The sequence below is a fragment of the Arachis duranensis genome, chromosome 6 (genome assembly GCF_000817695.3).
Source record: "Arachis duranensis cultivar V14167 chromosome 6, aradu.V14167.gnm2.J7QH, whole genome shotgun sequence".
In the NCBI taxonomy this organism is placed as follows: domain Eukaryota; kingdom Viridiplantae; phylum Streptophyta; class Magnoliopsida; order Fabales; family Fabaceae; genus Arachis; species Arachis duranensis.
This window is the reverse complement of record NC_029777.3, coordinates 16,412,010-16,425,543: the sequence shown is the minus strand read 5'-3', so window position 1 is coordinate 16,425,543 and position 13,534 is coordinate 16,412,010. Positions and strand designations below refer to the sequence as shown.

At 30.4% G+C, this 13,534-nt stretch overlaps 1 protein-coding gene across 5 annotated transcripts in view; it reads left to right on the top strand.

Annotated features, from left to right (window-relative positions):
- The first annotated feature begins 134 nt into the window (after nucleotides 1-134).
- Nucleotides 135-13,534, top strand: part of LOC107493115 (uncharacterized) — a 31,137-nt gene continuing 17,737 nt past the window's right edge. Inside the window, exons 1-8 of one of the 5 annotated variants that reach the window (XM_016114191.3) lie at nucleotides 135-417; nucleotides 568-660; nucleotides 1,244-1,322; nucleotides 1,426-1,504; nucleotides 2,159-2,198; nucleotides 2,300-2,434; nucleotides 2,685-2,822; nucleotides 2,895-3,364. In XM_016114191.3, coding sequence (XP_015969677.1) covers nucleotides 221-417; nucleotides 568-660; nucleotides 1,244-1,322; nucleotides 1,426-1,504; nucleotides 2,159-2,198; nucleotides 2,300-2,434; nucleotides 2,685-2,822; nucleotides 2,895-3,174 — 1,041 coding nt within the window. In that variant the 5' untranslated portion in view covers nucleotides 135-220 and the 3' untranslated portion in view covers nucleotides 3,175-3,364. Of the gene's footprint in view, nucleotides 418-567; nucleotides 661-1,243; nucleotides 1,323-1,425; nucleotides 1,505-2,158; nucleotides 2,199-2,299; nucleotides 2,435-2,684; nucleotides 3,365-13,534 lie in introns of those variants that run through there. The other 4 variants (XM_052263184.1, XM_016114190.3, XM_052263185.1 and 1 more) reach the window with 4 other exon arrangements.

Sequence of the window (13,534 nt, the reverse complement as noted above, 5' to 3'; positions counted from 1 at the left end):
TAATCAAAAAAATTATATATCTACTATTTATTATCTTAAAAAATTAAATTAATATCTCTTTTTAATAATTAATTAGTCCGAAATCAAAACCTTCATAGTTCAGCACCGCATTGTTACTTTACTCACTAAAAAAAATCACCTTGATAAGATTGAAAAAGTGTGGGCATTTAGAAATGTGCACGAAAAGCATAGCGTTGTGAATAGTAGTTTGGATTCTGTGATGGAGATTGGTGAAGTACTTGTTCGAGCTTCATCTTCATCCATTCCTCTGCATCACGGAAACCCAGTACCTTCCCATTTTCATGTTCATCTTCCCAAAGCTTCGTCTTTTCCTCTTTCCTCTGAGAACCGCATCTTCATTCTTGGCATAGGATTCGTGGCCCAGTCCCTTGCACTCAAACTCCAAAATCATGGATGGTTAGATTCTCTCTTTCTTATTATTGATAATTGATGTTTTATCAGGGAAATTACAAGGATTAATTAGCTTAATTTTTATTATTACTATATAGTTAGTTAAGTTGTGGAACATTTGTTATTGTTACTGTTATTTATTGGATTGGATTTTAGGGTTGTTTCTGGAACTTGCACAAGCCATGTGAAGAAGAAGAAGCTTGAGGGTATGGGGTTTCAAGTTTGCCTTTTTGATGCAAACTATCCTCAGTGAGTCAATGAATATAGTTTAAGTTTACTATATGGAAATTTTTTTAGGGTGAAGTATACTTTTGTCATGGAGTTTTCCAAAAGTTTCAAAAGCACCTCTAATGTTTATATTTATTCAATTTTATTCTTAATGTTTGAAATAAGTTTCAATTATGCTAATTGTTAGCTGCCAAAAGATTATCTAGGGTAGAATTGAAACTTGAAAGTGTCACGGGTATGTTTAAAACTTTTCAAAAGGTTTTCAGAACAGAAAACATATTTTATCCCTTTTCTATGCAAACTATTCAGAATTTCAGGTTGAGGATCATGAATTATGATAAATCTTGTTTGTTTTTTTTAGTTTTCTAATTTCATTTTTTCCCCATAGTTATAGCAACACTTTAGTACTTATATAATCATGCTACTTAAAGAAATGGAAATGTATTCTTAAAGATGTGTTCAAGGTTTTAAATCTTTGAAATTTTGGTTTTTCCTTCTTCTATTCTGCTTTGTGGTTTTACATTATCTATTTTGTTTTTATAGTTTCTAATTTCATTTTTCCTAGTTATAGAGTATAGACTTTAAACATATATTTGTTCTGCAGACCGAGTATGCGAAGTCTGCTGAAAGATTGCACTCACCTTCTTGTTTCTATTCCTCCTGTTGCGGGCATTGGCGACCCAGTATGATTTTGCTCTATTGATTATTATATCGTCGTGAGTCAATGGATTTTGTATTCTGAGGTAATCTCTTTCAGAACCTACATTACGTTTTATTTATTTGTAGATGCTTCAGCATGAAGAACTTCTAAGAAGCTCGTTAGTCGATGGGAATCTTCAATGGCTCTGTTACTTGTCTTCAACTAGTAAGTCTTCATTGAACTTAGTAACTAGTTTGATGTTGTTGTTCCTTCATGTTCATGAATAAGAGAATTGCAAGTTGTGCTTTTTCAAAAATAAAATCACTCGTGGGCGAGAGTCGCATTATCTGGTACATAAATCTTTGCACAAAACATAAATCACAAGACATCTTTGTTGTTCTGATTGAAAATTTGAAATTCTTATGAAGAAATCATACTCTCAATGGGCATTATAAGTTACATGTTTTAAACCAGAAAAAAAGAATGCATAGAATATGCATTTTATGGTAAGCTGATAAGGAGAAACATATTATATCTTTCACATTCTTTCTTTAAGTTGATCTTGCAAAAATGTTGTGTAATGTTTAACTAAAAACATATATGAGTTATGATAGGACATTTTGGTGTCACTTGATCCATGTATAGTTATTCTTTTCTAGTTTGACTATTTTCCATGAATACCAAGGATCTTGCATAAACATAAAAGAAACTAATTTGATTTAACAATATTGAGTTGTCATTTTAGTTGTCTGCTTATGCTTCTGACTTTCTAGAACCAGGTTTTCTGGCGGCAAGTACTGTGCTACTGCTGCTTAGAGATGAAGTTTTCTAACGCTTTCGAATCCAAATATAATCTCAGAGATGCTTCCTGTCTAGCAGGCGTCTACGGAGACTGTGGCAGTGAACTAGTGGATGAGGAGTGAGTGTAACTAAACAAATCACCTTTTTTTTCAGTTTTTCCTTCAAAATTTGTTAGACTATTCTCTTAGTTGGTTGAGTTTGTGCATCGCGTTTCGACAGTTACCCAACAAACCCGAAAAGTGAGTCGGCTAAATTAAGGTTAGCTTCTGAAGAAGGTTGGTCGAATTTGGCTCACCATCTTGGGTTTTCACCGCAAGTATTCCGCCTTGGAGGTATCTATGGCCCTGGTAGAAGGTAATTCCTGTTTTACTGTAATTCATTTTATCTTTCAAGTAAGGTTTCTCTTATGCGTTTCTTTGCGGTTTATGTGCGAATAAAAAATTTGAGGAACTGCATCACTGTCTGCCTTGACAATTAAGTAAACTCACCAATATAGAGAAGAGATCTTATCGGCAATTTAAATTATAAATTTCGGATTGTGTTTTTATGGCAGTTAGCGCATTCTGTTACTTTCCATTTACTACTTCATATTCTTTTGTTTTAGTGCGATCAATACAATACTCAAGCAGGAGCCTTTGTCGGAAGGGCAGAAGATGAGAAAATACCGAAAATATACGTCGAGAGTTCATGTTGATGATATTTGTCAGGCGCTTATGTCTGCTATTTACACAACTCCCCCAAGGTTAGTCTTGAGTGTAATCAACTTTCTAAACTATGCAAAATTTTGCAAGATTCTATGGCATTTCACTTGCAGGGAAGTTTACAACATCGTTGACGATGATCCTGCTCCAAGAGAAGAAGTATTTGAATATGCAAGAAAATTGGTGTTGAAAAAGTGGCCAGGCTTGAACTTAGAACATCTAGAGCTGGAAGAAAGCTCGGGTGCGAAAATGAGAAATCAAAGGGGCAAGAAGCGCGTGTCGAATACTCGAATGAAGAAGGAACTTGGAGTGCAGCTACTTTACCCTGATTACAAATCAGGATTGCAGAGCATAATTGACCAGATAGAGAACCCTTTTTTCCAATGTAGTTGATCATTGATCATACTTATAATTTGAGTTAAATTCTCTGCAAACACTATTGTAATTCCTTAAAGTGTTGAAGTTGAGACATGAAAATTTGGATAGTGAATTACCGAATTTTTATCTTGCCAAAAACAGCTGCAACTAATGTAGTAGTTTTTTCTTTTTCAGTTTATTTACAGAAATCATAGGTGGTTAAAAATTTTGAAGTCTTCCAATCAAAGTTTTCTAACATATTTGTGAGATTATCATTTTTTATGCAATTATCAAAACAACTACACGTGTGTTTTGAGTTCATATATTATTGGATACAGATAGATATGTTTCTTTTTTCAAAATAAATAAAATTTTAACTATTGGTTAGAATTTTTCATTAAAATGATTTGTTATTGCCCTTTTTGTATCTGACTGTTTGGTCATAATTATAGGATTAATATTCATATAGTCAATATCTGTTACAAATTCAAAATCAATTCAAAAATAAATAAATAGGACTTGTTCACAATAATAAATAAATATATTGTGATGTAATTTTACCTTTGTTAGCATATTTTTCCTCCCTCTCTTCCTAAATTCTTCTTTTTAATGTGTCTGTATTTCTCCTACAAAGGTCTTTTGATACAAGAGTGAGTGTATTTTTTTTTTTTGTTGCAGTGTGAAGCAAAGAGTTCTTCTAAAGTTAATAGTTGGTAAGTTTTTCTTTTAATTACAATTTTCTTAATTTTATTCCTTAGTGATATCTCTCTATATAGGGTTTTGCTGCTTCTTATTTGTTTATCTTCATTGGCAAATATCTAAATATTTTCTAGTTTTTTTTATCGATTTTATTTTATTAACGTTGTTCATGTTTTGTTTTCTATTGATTTCAATTTTTTATCTTGGAAAGATGAAATATTTTAATAATAGGTAATTTAATCGATGTTTGATTTTCGTATTTATTTGGTTTGATTGCATAGAGAAATAAATCTACTTAATATACTAAAATTGGATTTTTTCTCGACTAATGAAAGTGAGGTGTCAATTTCTCATGAACCCATTTTTCCTCCAAAATGAATGCATTTAATGAATAATGCATAATTATATTAATTTAGAAAAATATCTTTATTATAATTATATAAAATCAATATTTAATACATTATTAAACTATTTATCAATTATCAATCGAAAATATTTTTATTTATTTTAATGAATAATGCATAATTATATTAATTTAGAAAAATATTTTTATTATAATTATATAAAATCAATATTTAATACATTATTAAACTAATTATCAATTAAAAATATTTTTAATTATTTTAATTATATTGATATTATTCTAATTCTTATTCATTATCTAACGATTTTATTAGTGGCTAGTTGTTACCTTAATGGTAATGCATTTATATTGATAATAATAATTTTATTAGAATAAATATCAAATTCTATTCCTAATATAAAAGTACAAATTTTTATTCCTTCCATTTTTATTTTACCACTATAAAAGACCATGTATGCTAGAGAAAAATATCATTTGTTTACCAATTATTCTTTCATTGGATAGCTTTTACAACAATTATTTTTCTTCCTATAATGAGGCGTCGTTGCAAGAAGGCAAGTATCGTGGACACAAACTACCACACTCTCCAACTCCGGTGCTCATCATTCGGAGCTATGTATGATATGTTATCCATGAAGCATTTATAGACTATGGTATTATCATGTATGCATAAATAAAAAAAGTTTCGTATTTAAATTTAAGTCATTTACCTATTTGTGTGGTATATTGTATTGTGAAATTATTTTTAATTTGTGTTATGCAATGATATTATGGTCTAATTAAAGCTTTTACTTTAGAACTGTATTATAATTTTAACTCATCATTTTTTCTTAAATATCAAGTTGATGTATTTTCATTTATTATTATTATTGAAACGAATGTGATATAAAATTAAAAAAAATCGCACACTCAATTTATTTTATTGTATTCTTCTATCTCTTTTATTTCTTTTTATTTTCTTCTTATTCATTTTATTTTCTTTTTAAATGTTATATAATTTATTATAATTTATACCAATTAATTAATTATAATTCATTCTATTAGTTAATTTAATTTATTAATTTATAAAATTGATATTAGTTATTTGTTCATATAATTATTGTATTGATTATTTAAATTAGTTAGACTATTTTCATTATTAATATTTATAAATATGCTATTATTTATATAATTGGTTGAATCATCTTATTTGTTTAAATTTAATTCTATTGAATTAATTATTAAAGGTGTCATCGTTATTTCTATTTTTAAAGAATTTTTTAAATATTATTTAACAAATCTAATAACATACTAACAATTAAAAAAGACAAAACACAAAATTTTTTAATGTGAAAATAGGGCAGAAAGAATAAATTTATTTAATAACTTTTTCAAGATATATATGTTTTTTATAGATAATTATTGTTAGGCATAAAAAATTATTAAATTCTAACAATAATTATTAAGGATAAATGATTATTATAATTAAAAATAATGTTAATTTAAATGATATACAAATAAATCATACCAAACATAACAATACTTTTAAAAGAATATAGTTTATGATATTTAATTTTTTACTATTTATTAAAAAAAGCATAATTACTTAACAATATTTATTTTTTAAATTCACTATGTATGCAATTTTTTTTACAAAATTTTACTCACGATGGTAATTCTTCTAATGGTGTAAATGCGAATAATTATATTTTTATTTTTTGATATAATTGATGTATTATTAATAATGAATGGTAATCAACCCCTCATATTTTTAATCAAAGAATTTTGACAATAGTTTCTATTTATAGATATTAATGGATGACTGTTTCTTTAAAAATAAAATGCATTATGATTTTATGTTATTTCATAATTAACAATAATACTTGATTATTTCTTTAAAAATAAATTGCATTATGATTTTAGATTATTTCACAATAATAATTAATGTTCATAATATTGAATTACTTTGAATTTTTTATTTTCTATTGTTAGTAGTTAATTCCGAATTAAAAAAATTATGTTAAATTGTTGAATAGTCCAAGTATAACCAGAGTTAATTTAGTTTATTTGTTTATTAATATAATTGATTGAAAGCATAAATGATAAATAAGACAAGCAAATAATTAAAAAAATAGAATGTTAGTAATTATTTAAACTGGATAACAAAATAAGTTATAGGGTATTACATTATTTAAATTATTAATAATTAAAAGAATAAATGATGGTAATTATTTTTAAAATAGACATTAAATTTAGTTTTATGGTACTAATTTATTTGAGTTGTTAATAAAATTTTATAATTTTCAGATTTATATCTACTCTATTTATGTATTTTATTTTATTCTACTTTAACAAAAAATTGAGACGTGCATTTTTAATTATTTATTTAGATAGTATAGCAAAATGAGTTATATCAATTATAGTTAATTATCGATAATTGATATCAATTAATTGATTGTATTAATTTATAAGATGAATAACGTATAATAAATGTTGTGAAAATAATTATAATAAATTAATAATTAATAAATAAAAAATTAAAAGGGAATTTTTTATTGTTTTTTAATGGCTATACATTTTTATAATTTCACTTTCCTTTTATCTCTTTCTTTCACATTTATTTTTTTAATTTATTAAACTAAATTAATTATACTAATTATTTGTATCAACTAATTAAGTATTTTTTAATGGGTTATTATAACTGTGCCCTTAGACCATAGGTTAAAAATATTATAAAAAAATATTTTATAAAAGTTGTTAAAAAATAAATATTTTTAAAATGTGTCCTTAAAACACAAATTAACTAAATTATTTTTCAATTTAATGTGTTTGATTCATTCGATTGTATTAATTATAACTAATCAATTATGTAATTTGATTTGATTAAGATAAATATTTCATCATTTAATATTTTATTTGATTAATTAAATTACATTAATCATAACCTCAAATATGTAATTTAATTAGAATAAATATCAAATTATTTTAAATTTTGTTTGATTCATTAAACCAAATTAATTATAACTAATTTATTATTTAATTTGATCGAGATAAATATTAAATTATTTAATAAATAATATAGAAACAATGAAATAAATGAACTCAATTAATTTAATTTATTATCTTATTATTTTATATATCCTTTTTTCTCTCTATTTTGTACTTTAGGTAAAGTATTTGTAATTTTTTATTTTTGTTCTTTCATCTTAATTTTGCTAATATTTTTCTATGATTTTGTTTTATATTAATTCTTTTTTTATTTATTTTGATTAATAATTCTTAAGGGTATTATTATTTTATTTAAAGATAATTTAAATTTTTTGTAATATTTTTATAAAAGTTGATTAATAGGTTCAGATCGTATTTTAATTTTTCTCTTTCATCCTTTGTATTAATTAATTATATTAATCTTCTATTGTAATACATTTTTTATCTACTCCTCTCATTATCTTTTCTATCTTCTTTTACTTTTTTTATTGTTCTTTTTACTTTATTTTTAATTGTTTATTTTACTTTTACTTCTCATATATAGATTTATTATAATTCATCAAGATTCTTTTTGAATTTAAGAGATTTTTAGGTTATATTTTATCATTGATGCTTTTATTTTGTTTAGTATATTTTTTTAGTCTGTGTTTAATATAATAATATGTAAATATCTATTCTATTATATAAAAATTAAATTTTTGCACTTAATGATGATAAAATTATTATGGCATATTTCTGATGGTGTTTTTTATTTATTTCTTTTAATTTATTAAATTCAATTTATTATAATAAATTAATTATATCAACTAATTGATTTGATTAATTATTTAAATATCATACAATTTATTATAATTTCTATCGATCAATTAATTGTAATTCAAATTGAATGATTATTTTATTAAGAAATTATTATTTCTTAATCTATTTATGGACAATACATATATTAATTATAATCACAAATTAAGGGCTTGTTTGGGTAAGCTTTTAAGAAAAGATCTTTTTTCGAGTTCTCTTTTTTTTAAAAGATCTTATAGAGAAGTAAAAGTAATTTTATGTTTGGATATCTCATCTAAAAAGGTCTTTTTATCTATCAATTATGTATGGGTATAACAATATAAAAGTACTTTTTTGTTTATTTATTACATAAAAAACATCTTTTTTTAAGAAAAAAAAGATCTTTTAAAAAAAGATGTAAATTACAGCTTCTCAAAAAAGATCTTTTTTATTTTACTAGTGCTTTTATTTTTACTACTAGAAATTTGCCAAACACGTTAAAAAATAAAAAAAGATCTTTTTTTTTAACAAAATAATGGGCTTGTTTGGGTGAGCTTTTAAAAAAAGATATTTTTTCGAGTTATCTTTTTTTAAAAGATTATATAAAGAAGTAAAAGTAATTTTATGTTTGGATATCTCATGTAAAAAGGTCTTTTTATCTATCAATTATGTTTGGGTATAACAATATAAAAGTATTTTTTTGTTCATTTATTACATAAAAAACATCTTTTTTTAAGAAAAAAAGATCTTTTAAAAAAAGATGTAATTGACAGCTTCTCAAAAAAGATCTTATTTTGATTTTACTAGTACTTTTACTTTTATTACTGAAAATTTGCCAAACATGTTAAAAAATAAAAAAGATCTTTTTTTAACAAAATAATGGCGCCCAAACATGCACAATGGCGCCCAAACATGCACTAAGCTATTCTACATTAAATGACTTATATAATGGTCATCTCATTTATTATCATAAATGCTGAATTAAATAAGTCATTATTACTTTTGATTTATAATTAAATAAGAATAAAACCAAAAATACTATTTTATTTGGCTTTTCGGATTTAATGGGTGTCACACTCAAATATAAACAGTGACTTCCAAATTTTGGTCTCGAACATATCAAAGCCACATTCGTAACTCTTTTTCCATGAAAGAAATTGTGATTCAACTCTATCAGAGATAAAGAAGGTTTTCAAAGAACAAGAGAATGGTCTGAATTTACACGAATTCTAAATGTTCGAACTTACGATGTTGTTTCAGTTGGTTGTCGTTACGAGAATGACTCTAATTTATACGTGTCTAAGGACTAGAATAGATTAAATATTATTTAAATAATTTATTTCTAATATTGGTATTTGATTAAATTAGTTTTAGAGAAATTTAAATTGTTGACTCAATTTATATATTACGACAATTTTTTAATATATTATTTTTACAATTTTTAATATAAAATTTCTTTTTTTTCTGATTTTTAAGTTTATTTTCTTTCTCACTTTTTTTTATTTTATATTTCAGATTAGTAATGTAATTATTAAAAAAATATATTTAAAAAAAATTAAAATATCACTATTTAAAAAAAAGAAAGATACGTGAAAAAAAGAAAAACAAAAAATTAAAACATCACTATTAGAAAAAAATTTGTTAATATACGTATGAATAGGGCTAGAATTGAAGAATATATATGGATATAAAAATAAAAAATTATTGCACGATCATAGAATAAAAAATAATCATATATATAAAACGAAATAATTATAACAAAAAAAATAATTAATATATGTAATTTAAATATTTTTAATAACTGGTAATATAGAGTTTAACAAAATATAATTCATATATTTTTTTATTTATGTATATGTATAGAATTATATATATATATATATAACAAAATTAATATATAAGGTTATGAAAAGTCCATCCAAATTCGACAAGAAAAAGACAACTTACATAGAAATGGTTCTCATGGATAATGTTACGGATCCGGCCCACGGATCCTACACTCGGAAGGGCCCTCGAACCCGGTTACCCGGGTCCCGATCATATTGCGCTTCTAAAAGGCCCGAAATCGACCCACTAAAGCTCTTAACTAACTTTCGAATTCAAACGTCTCCCCTATCTTAGCCAAACAGGATAAGATAAGATATTCACCATCACCTATAAATAGAGGACCCAGGTCCCTCCAGGTATTCATTCATCCCACACACCTTCTACCTCTTAGATCCATTCTGACGTAAGTATCGGAGTGTCTTTGCATGTACCACCCCTAGGGGTGAAAACAGGCCAGGCTTTACTCTTAACAGGCCAGGCCTGTAATAAAGTATATTGGCCTTAGCCTGGCCTGTAGTCTGGTATAGGCTTTTTAATGAGTACTGAGTCTGGCCTGTTGTTAAATCTGGCCTGACCTGAAGCCTGTCAATAGGCCTGGTTTTTTAATAATAATTAAATTTAAGATATAATTTAATTTTTAAAATTATAAAATATAAAATAATAAATTTATGAATAATATTGATACAAAATACACATATATAATTAAAGAGACAAATGGCTGAGTGGATAAAGGTATTATTATAACATAGAAGACCCAAGTTCAAATCCTTCTAATAGTATTTTTACTAGTATAATAAAATTCTCTATATATATTTGCATGCTCAGGCCGGCCTGACAGGCCCAACAGGCTATTTCAAAAGCCTAGGCCTGGCCTTTTAAAGAATATAGGCTTTTTTAATAGCCTGAGCCTGGGCCTATTTTCTATCAGGCCAGGCTAGGTTAGGCCAAACACAGGCCAGGCTGCAGGCCCCTGGCAGGCCGCCTGGCCTATTTTCACCCCTAACCACCCCCCATTGCTCCAATCAAGTGATCCGACATCCGTCTCGACCCGCAAGTTTCCGATCCATCTCTCAACCCGTACAAAAAGACATCTTGTACATTGGCGCCGTCTGTGGGGATACTTGCGCCGACTAAACTGGAATGGGGGACGTACTTGAAGAAGCCTCCCCAAGCCGGGATGACTCCCGAATAAGGAATCTGACCCAGAACACCAGGAAGTCGCAAACCAAGAAAGGATAGCAAGCACCATCCACCATACACAGAATAAGGAAAATAACCACATCATCACGGAACCGCAACACCTTGAGAAAACAGGGGACAAAGCGGCACAAATCATCCAAGATCTCTGCCTCTGGGTCCAGGAACTCGAAGGCAGATTGACCGCCAAGGAAAGATACAATAATGAACACGGAAGCCATGCAACTTCCAGATCAAAATCTCACCACGACAGATCGCCAACTCGGTGACACGACAGGATAGACGATCGCAGCACCTCGCGCAACCACAGGCGAGAAAAATCGCCAGAACGGCGATACAGCAAAAGGAACAACTGCAGTGCTTCCTGAGATCTGAGTCGTCAGCACGACTCGGACGAAGATCGGCGGCACCGAGAGACCAAGCGCACAAGAAATGACCACACGATAATGGTAGCCACACCTTTCACGGAAATGATCTTGAAAGCAAAACTCCCCAAAGGCTTCAATAAACCCACTAACATGAAGTATGACGGAACTAAAGATCCCCAAGAACACCTAACGGCCTTTGAGGCCAGAATGAACCTAGAAGGAGCGGCCGACGCAGTCCGATGCAGGGCCTTCCCGGTAACCCTAGCCGGGCCCCCCCGAACGAATCCATAGCTGGTTTCCATGACATCACACGAAAGTTCATGGCCCAGTTCACGACCAGAATCACTAAAGCTAAACACTCCATCAGTTTTCTAGGGGTCACACAAAAACAGGACGAATCCACAAGGAAATACCTCGACTACTTTAACGACGAATGTCTAACGATCGACGGGCTCACGGATTCAGTCGCAAGCCTTTGCTTAACCAACGGGCTCATGAACGAAGACTTCTGCAAACACCTCACCATCAAACCTGTTTGGACCATGCACGAGATCCAAAACGTCACCAAAGATTACATAAATGACGAAGAGGTTAGCCAGGTCATCGCTGCCAACAAGCGACAACACAACCACACCCAACATGGCAAACCGGCACCATGACATAACCCACCACCTAGAGAAAATCAAAGGGACCACCCCAAACTGACAAGCACAAGCTGACCACCAAGAATCGGCAAATTCTCTAATTACACACCCCTGACAGCACCAATTACCGAGATATACCACCAAATAGCAGATCGAGGCATCATACCGAAAGCTCGACAACTCAAAGAAAGAACGGGAGGCAACAAAACCCTTTACTGCGACTACCACCGAGGTTACGGTCACATGACACAAGACTGTTTCGACCTTAAAGACGCCCTCGAAAAAGACATACGAGACGGCAAGCTCTCAGAGTTCGCCAAATTCATCAGAGAACCAAAACGTGTGGAGAAAGACCAGTCACCAGAAAGAGAAGGGCGCAACCCAAGAACGCAAAAACAACCCCTTAGGGAAAGCCCAGAGGAAGACCCAACCATCATAGTAAACGTCATCACAGGCAAAGACGTATCGGGGAAGTCAAAATCAACACTGAAAAAAGATCTCAAAGTGATGGCCGTCAGAAACCAAACTCCAACCACCGTGGCCGCCAATATGATAACCTTCCTACCTGAGGACTGCCAACACGGCACCTCGACTGAAGACGCCCCTTTCATCATCTCGGCAAGGATCGGAACAGGATTGGTACGAAGGATACTGGTGGACACCAGCGCAGACTCAATCATCATCTTCCGAGGAGCCTTCGACAAACTCGGGCTCCACAACAACAACCTCCAAACACACCGCAACGGCGTCGCCGAACTCGGAGACAACTTCCTTAAACCGGACGGCTCAATCACCCACCCCATCACCATAGGGACAAGTAACCAGAAGAAGACAATCTTATCTGAATTCGTAGTCCTAAAAGACTCCACCGCCTACAACGTGATTCTCGAAAGAAAAACAATCAATGACTTCTCCGCCGTCATCTTTACTAAATACCTCCTCATGAAGTTCAGAACCGAAGACGGCTCCATCGGTACTACCCACGGAGACTGGGAGATCGCAGCAGAGTGCGACAACACCAGCCTAGCTCTACGAAAGAAATCCCGGGATGCGGCTGGAATATTCCTAGCCGACCTGGACGCTTTACAAGACGGCCAACCCAGGCCAGAGCCAGAAGGCGACATGGAAAAACTACAAATAGGGCCGACCAAAGAAGAATACACCTTCATTAACAGGAACCTCCCATATGACCATAAAGAAGACATTTCCCAATTCCTAAGAGGAAACAGAGATTTGTTCGCATTTACACCAACCGACATGCCGGGAATAAACCCTGACCTAATGTCCCACCGGCTACCCGTGGACCCCAAAGTCAAACCAATAGCACAAAAGAGACGAAAGATGTCACCAGACCGAGTCGCTGAGGTCAAAAGGCAAGTTAAAGCCCTACTCGAAGCCAACTTCATCAGGGAACTCCCCTACACAACCTGGCTAGCCAACGTCGTGCTAGTGAAAAAATCTAACGGGAAATGGCGAATGTGCGTCGACTACACGGATCTCAACAAAGCCCGCCCGAAGGATGCCTTTCCCCTACCAAACATCGACGGATTAGTAGA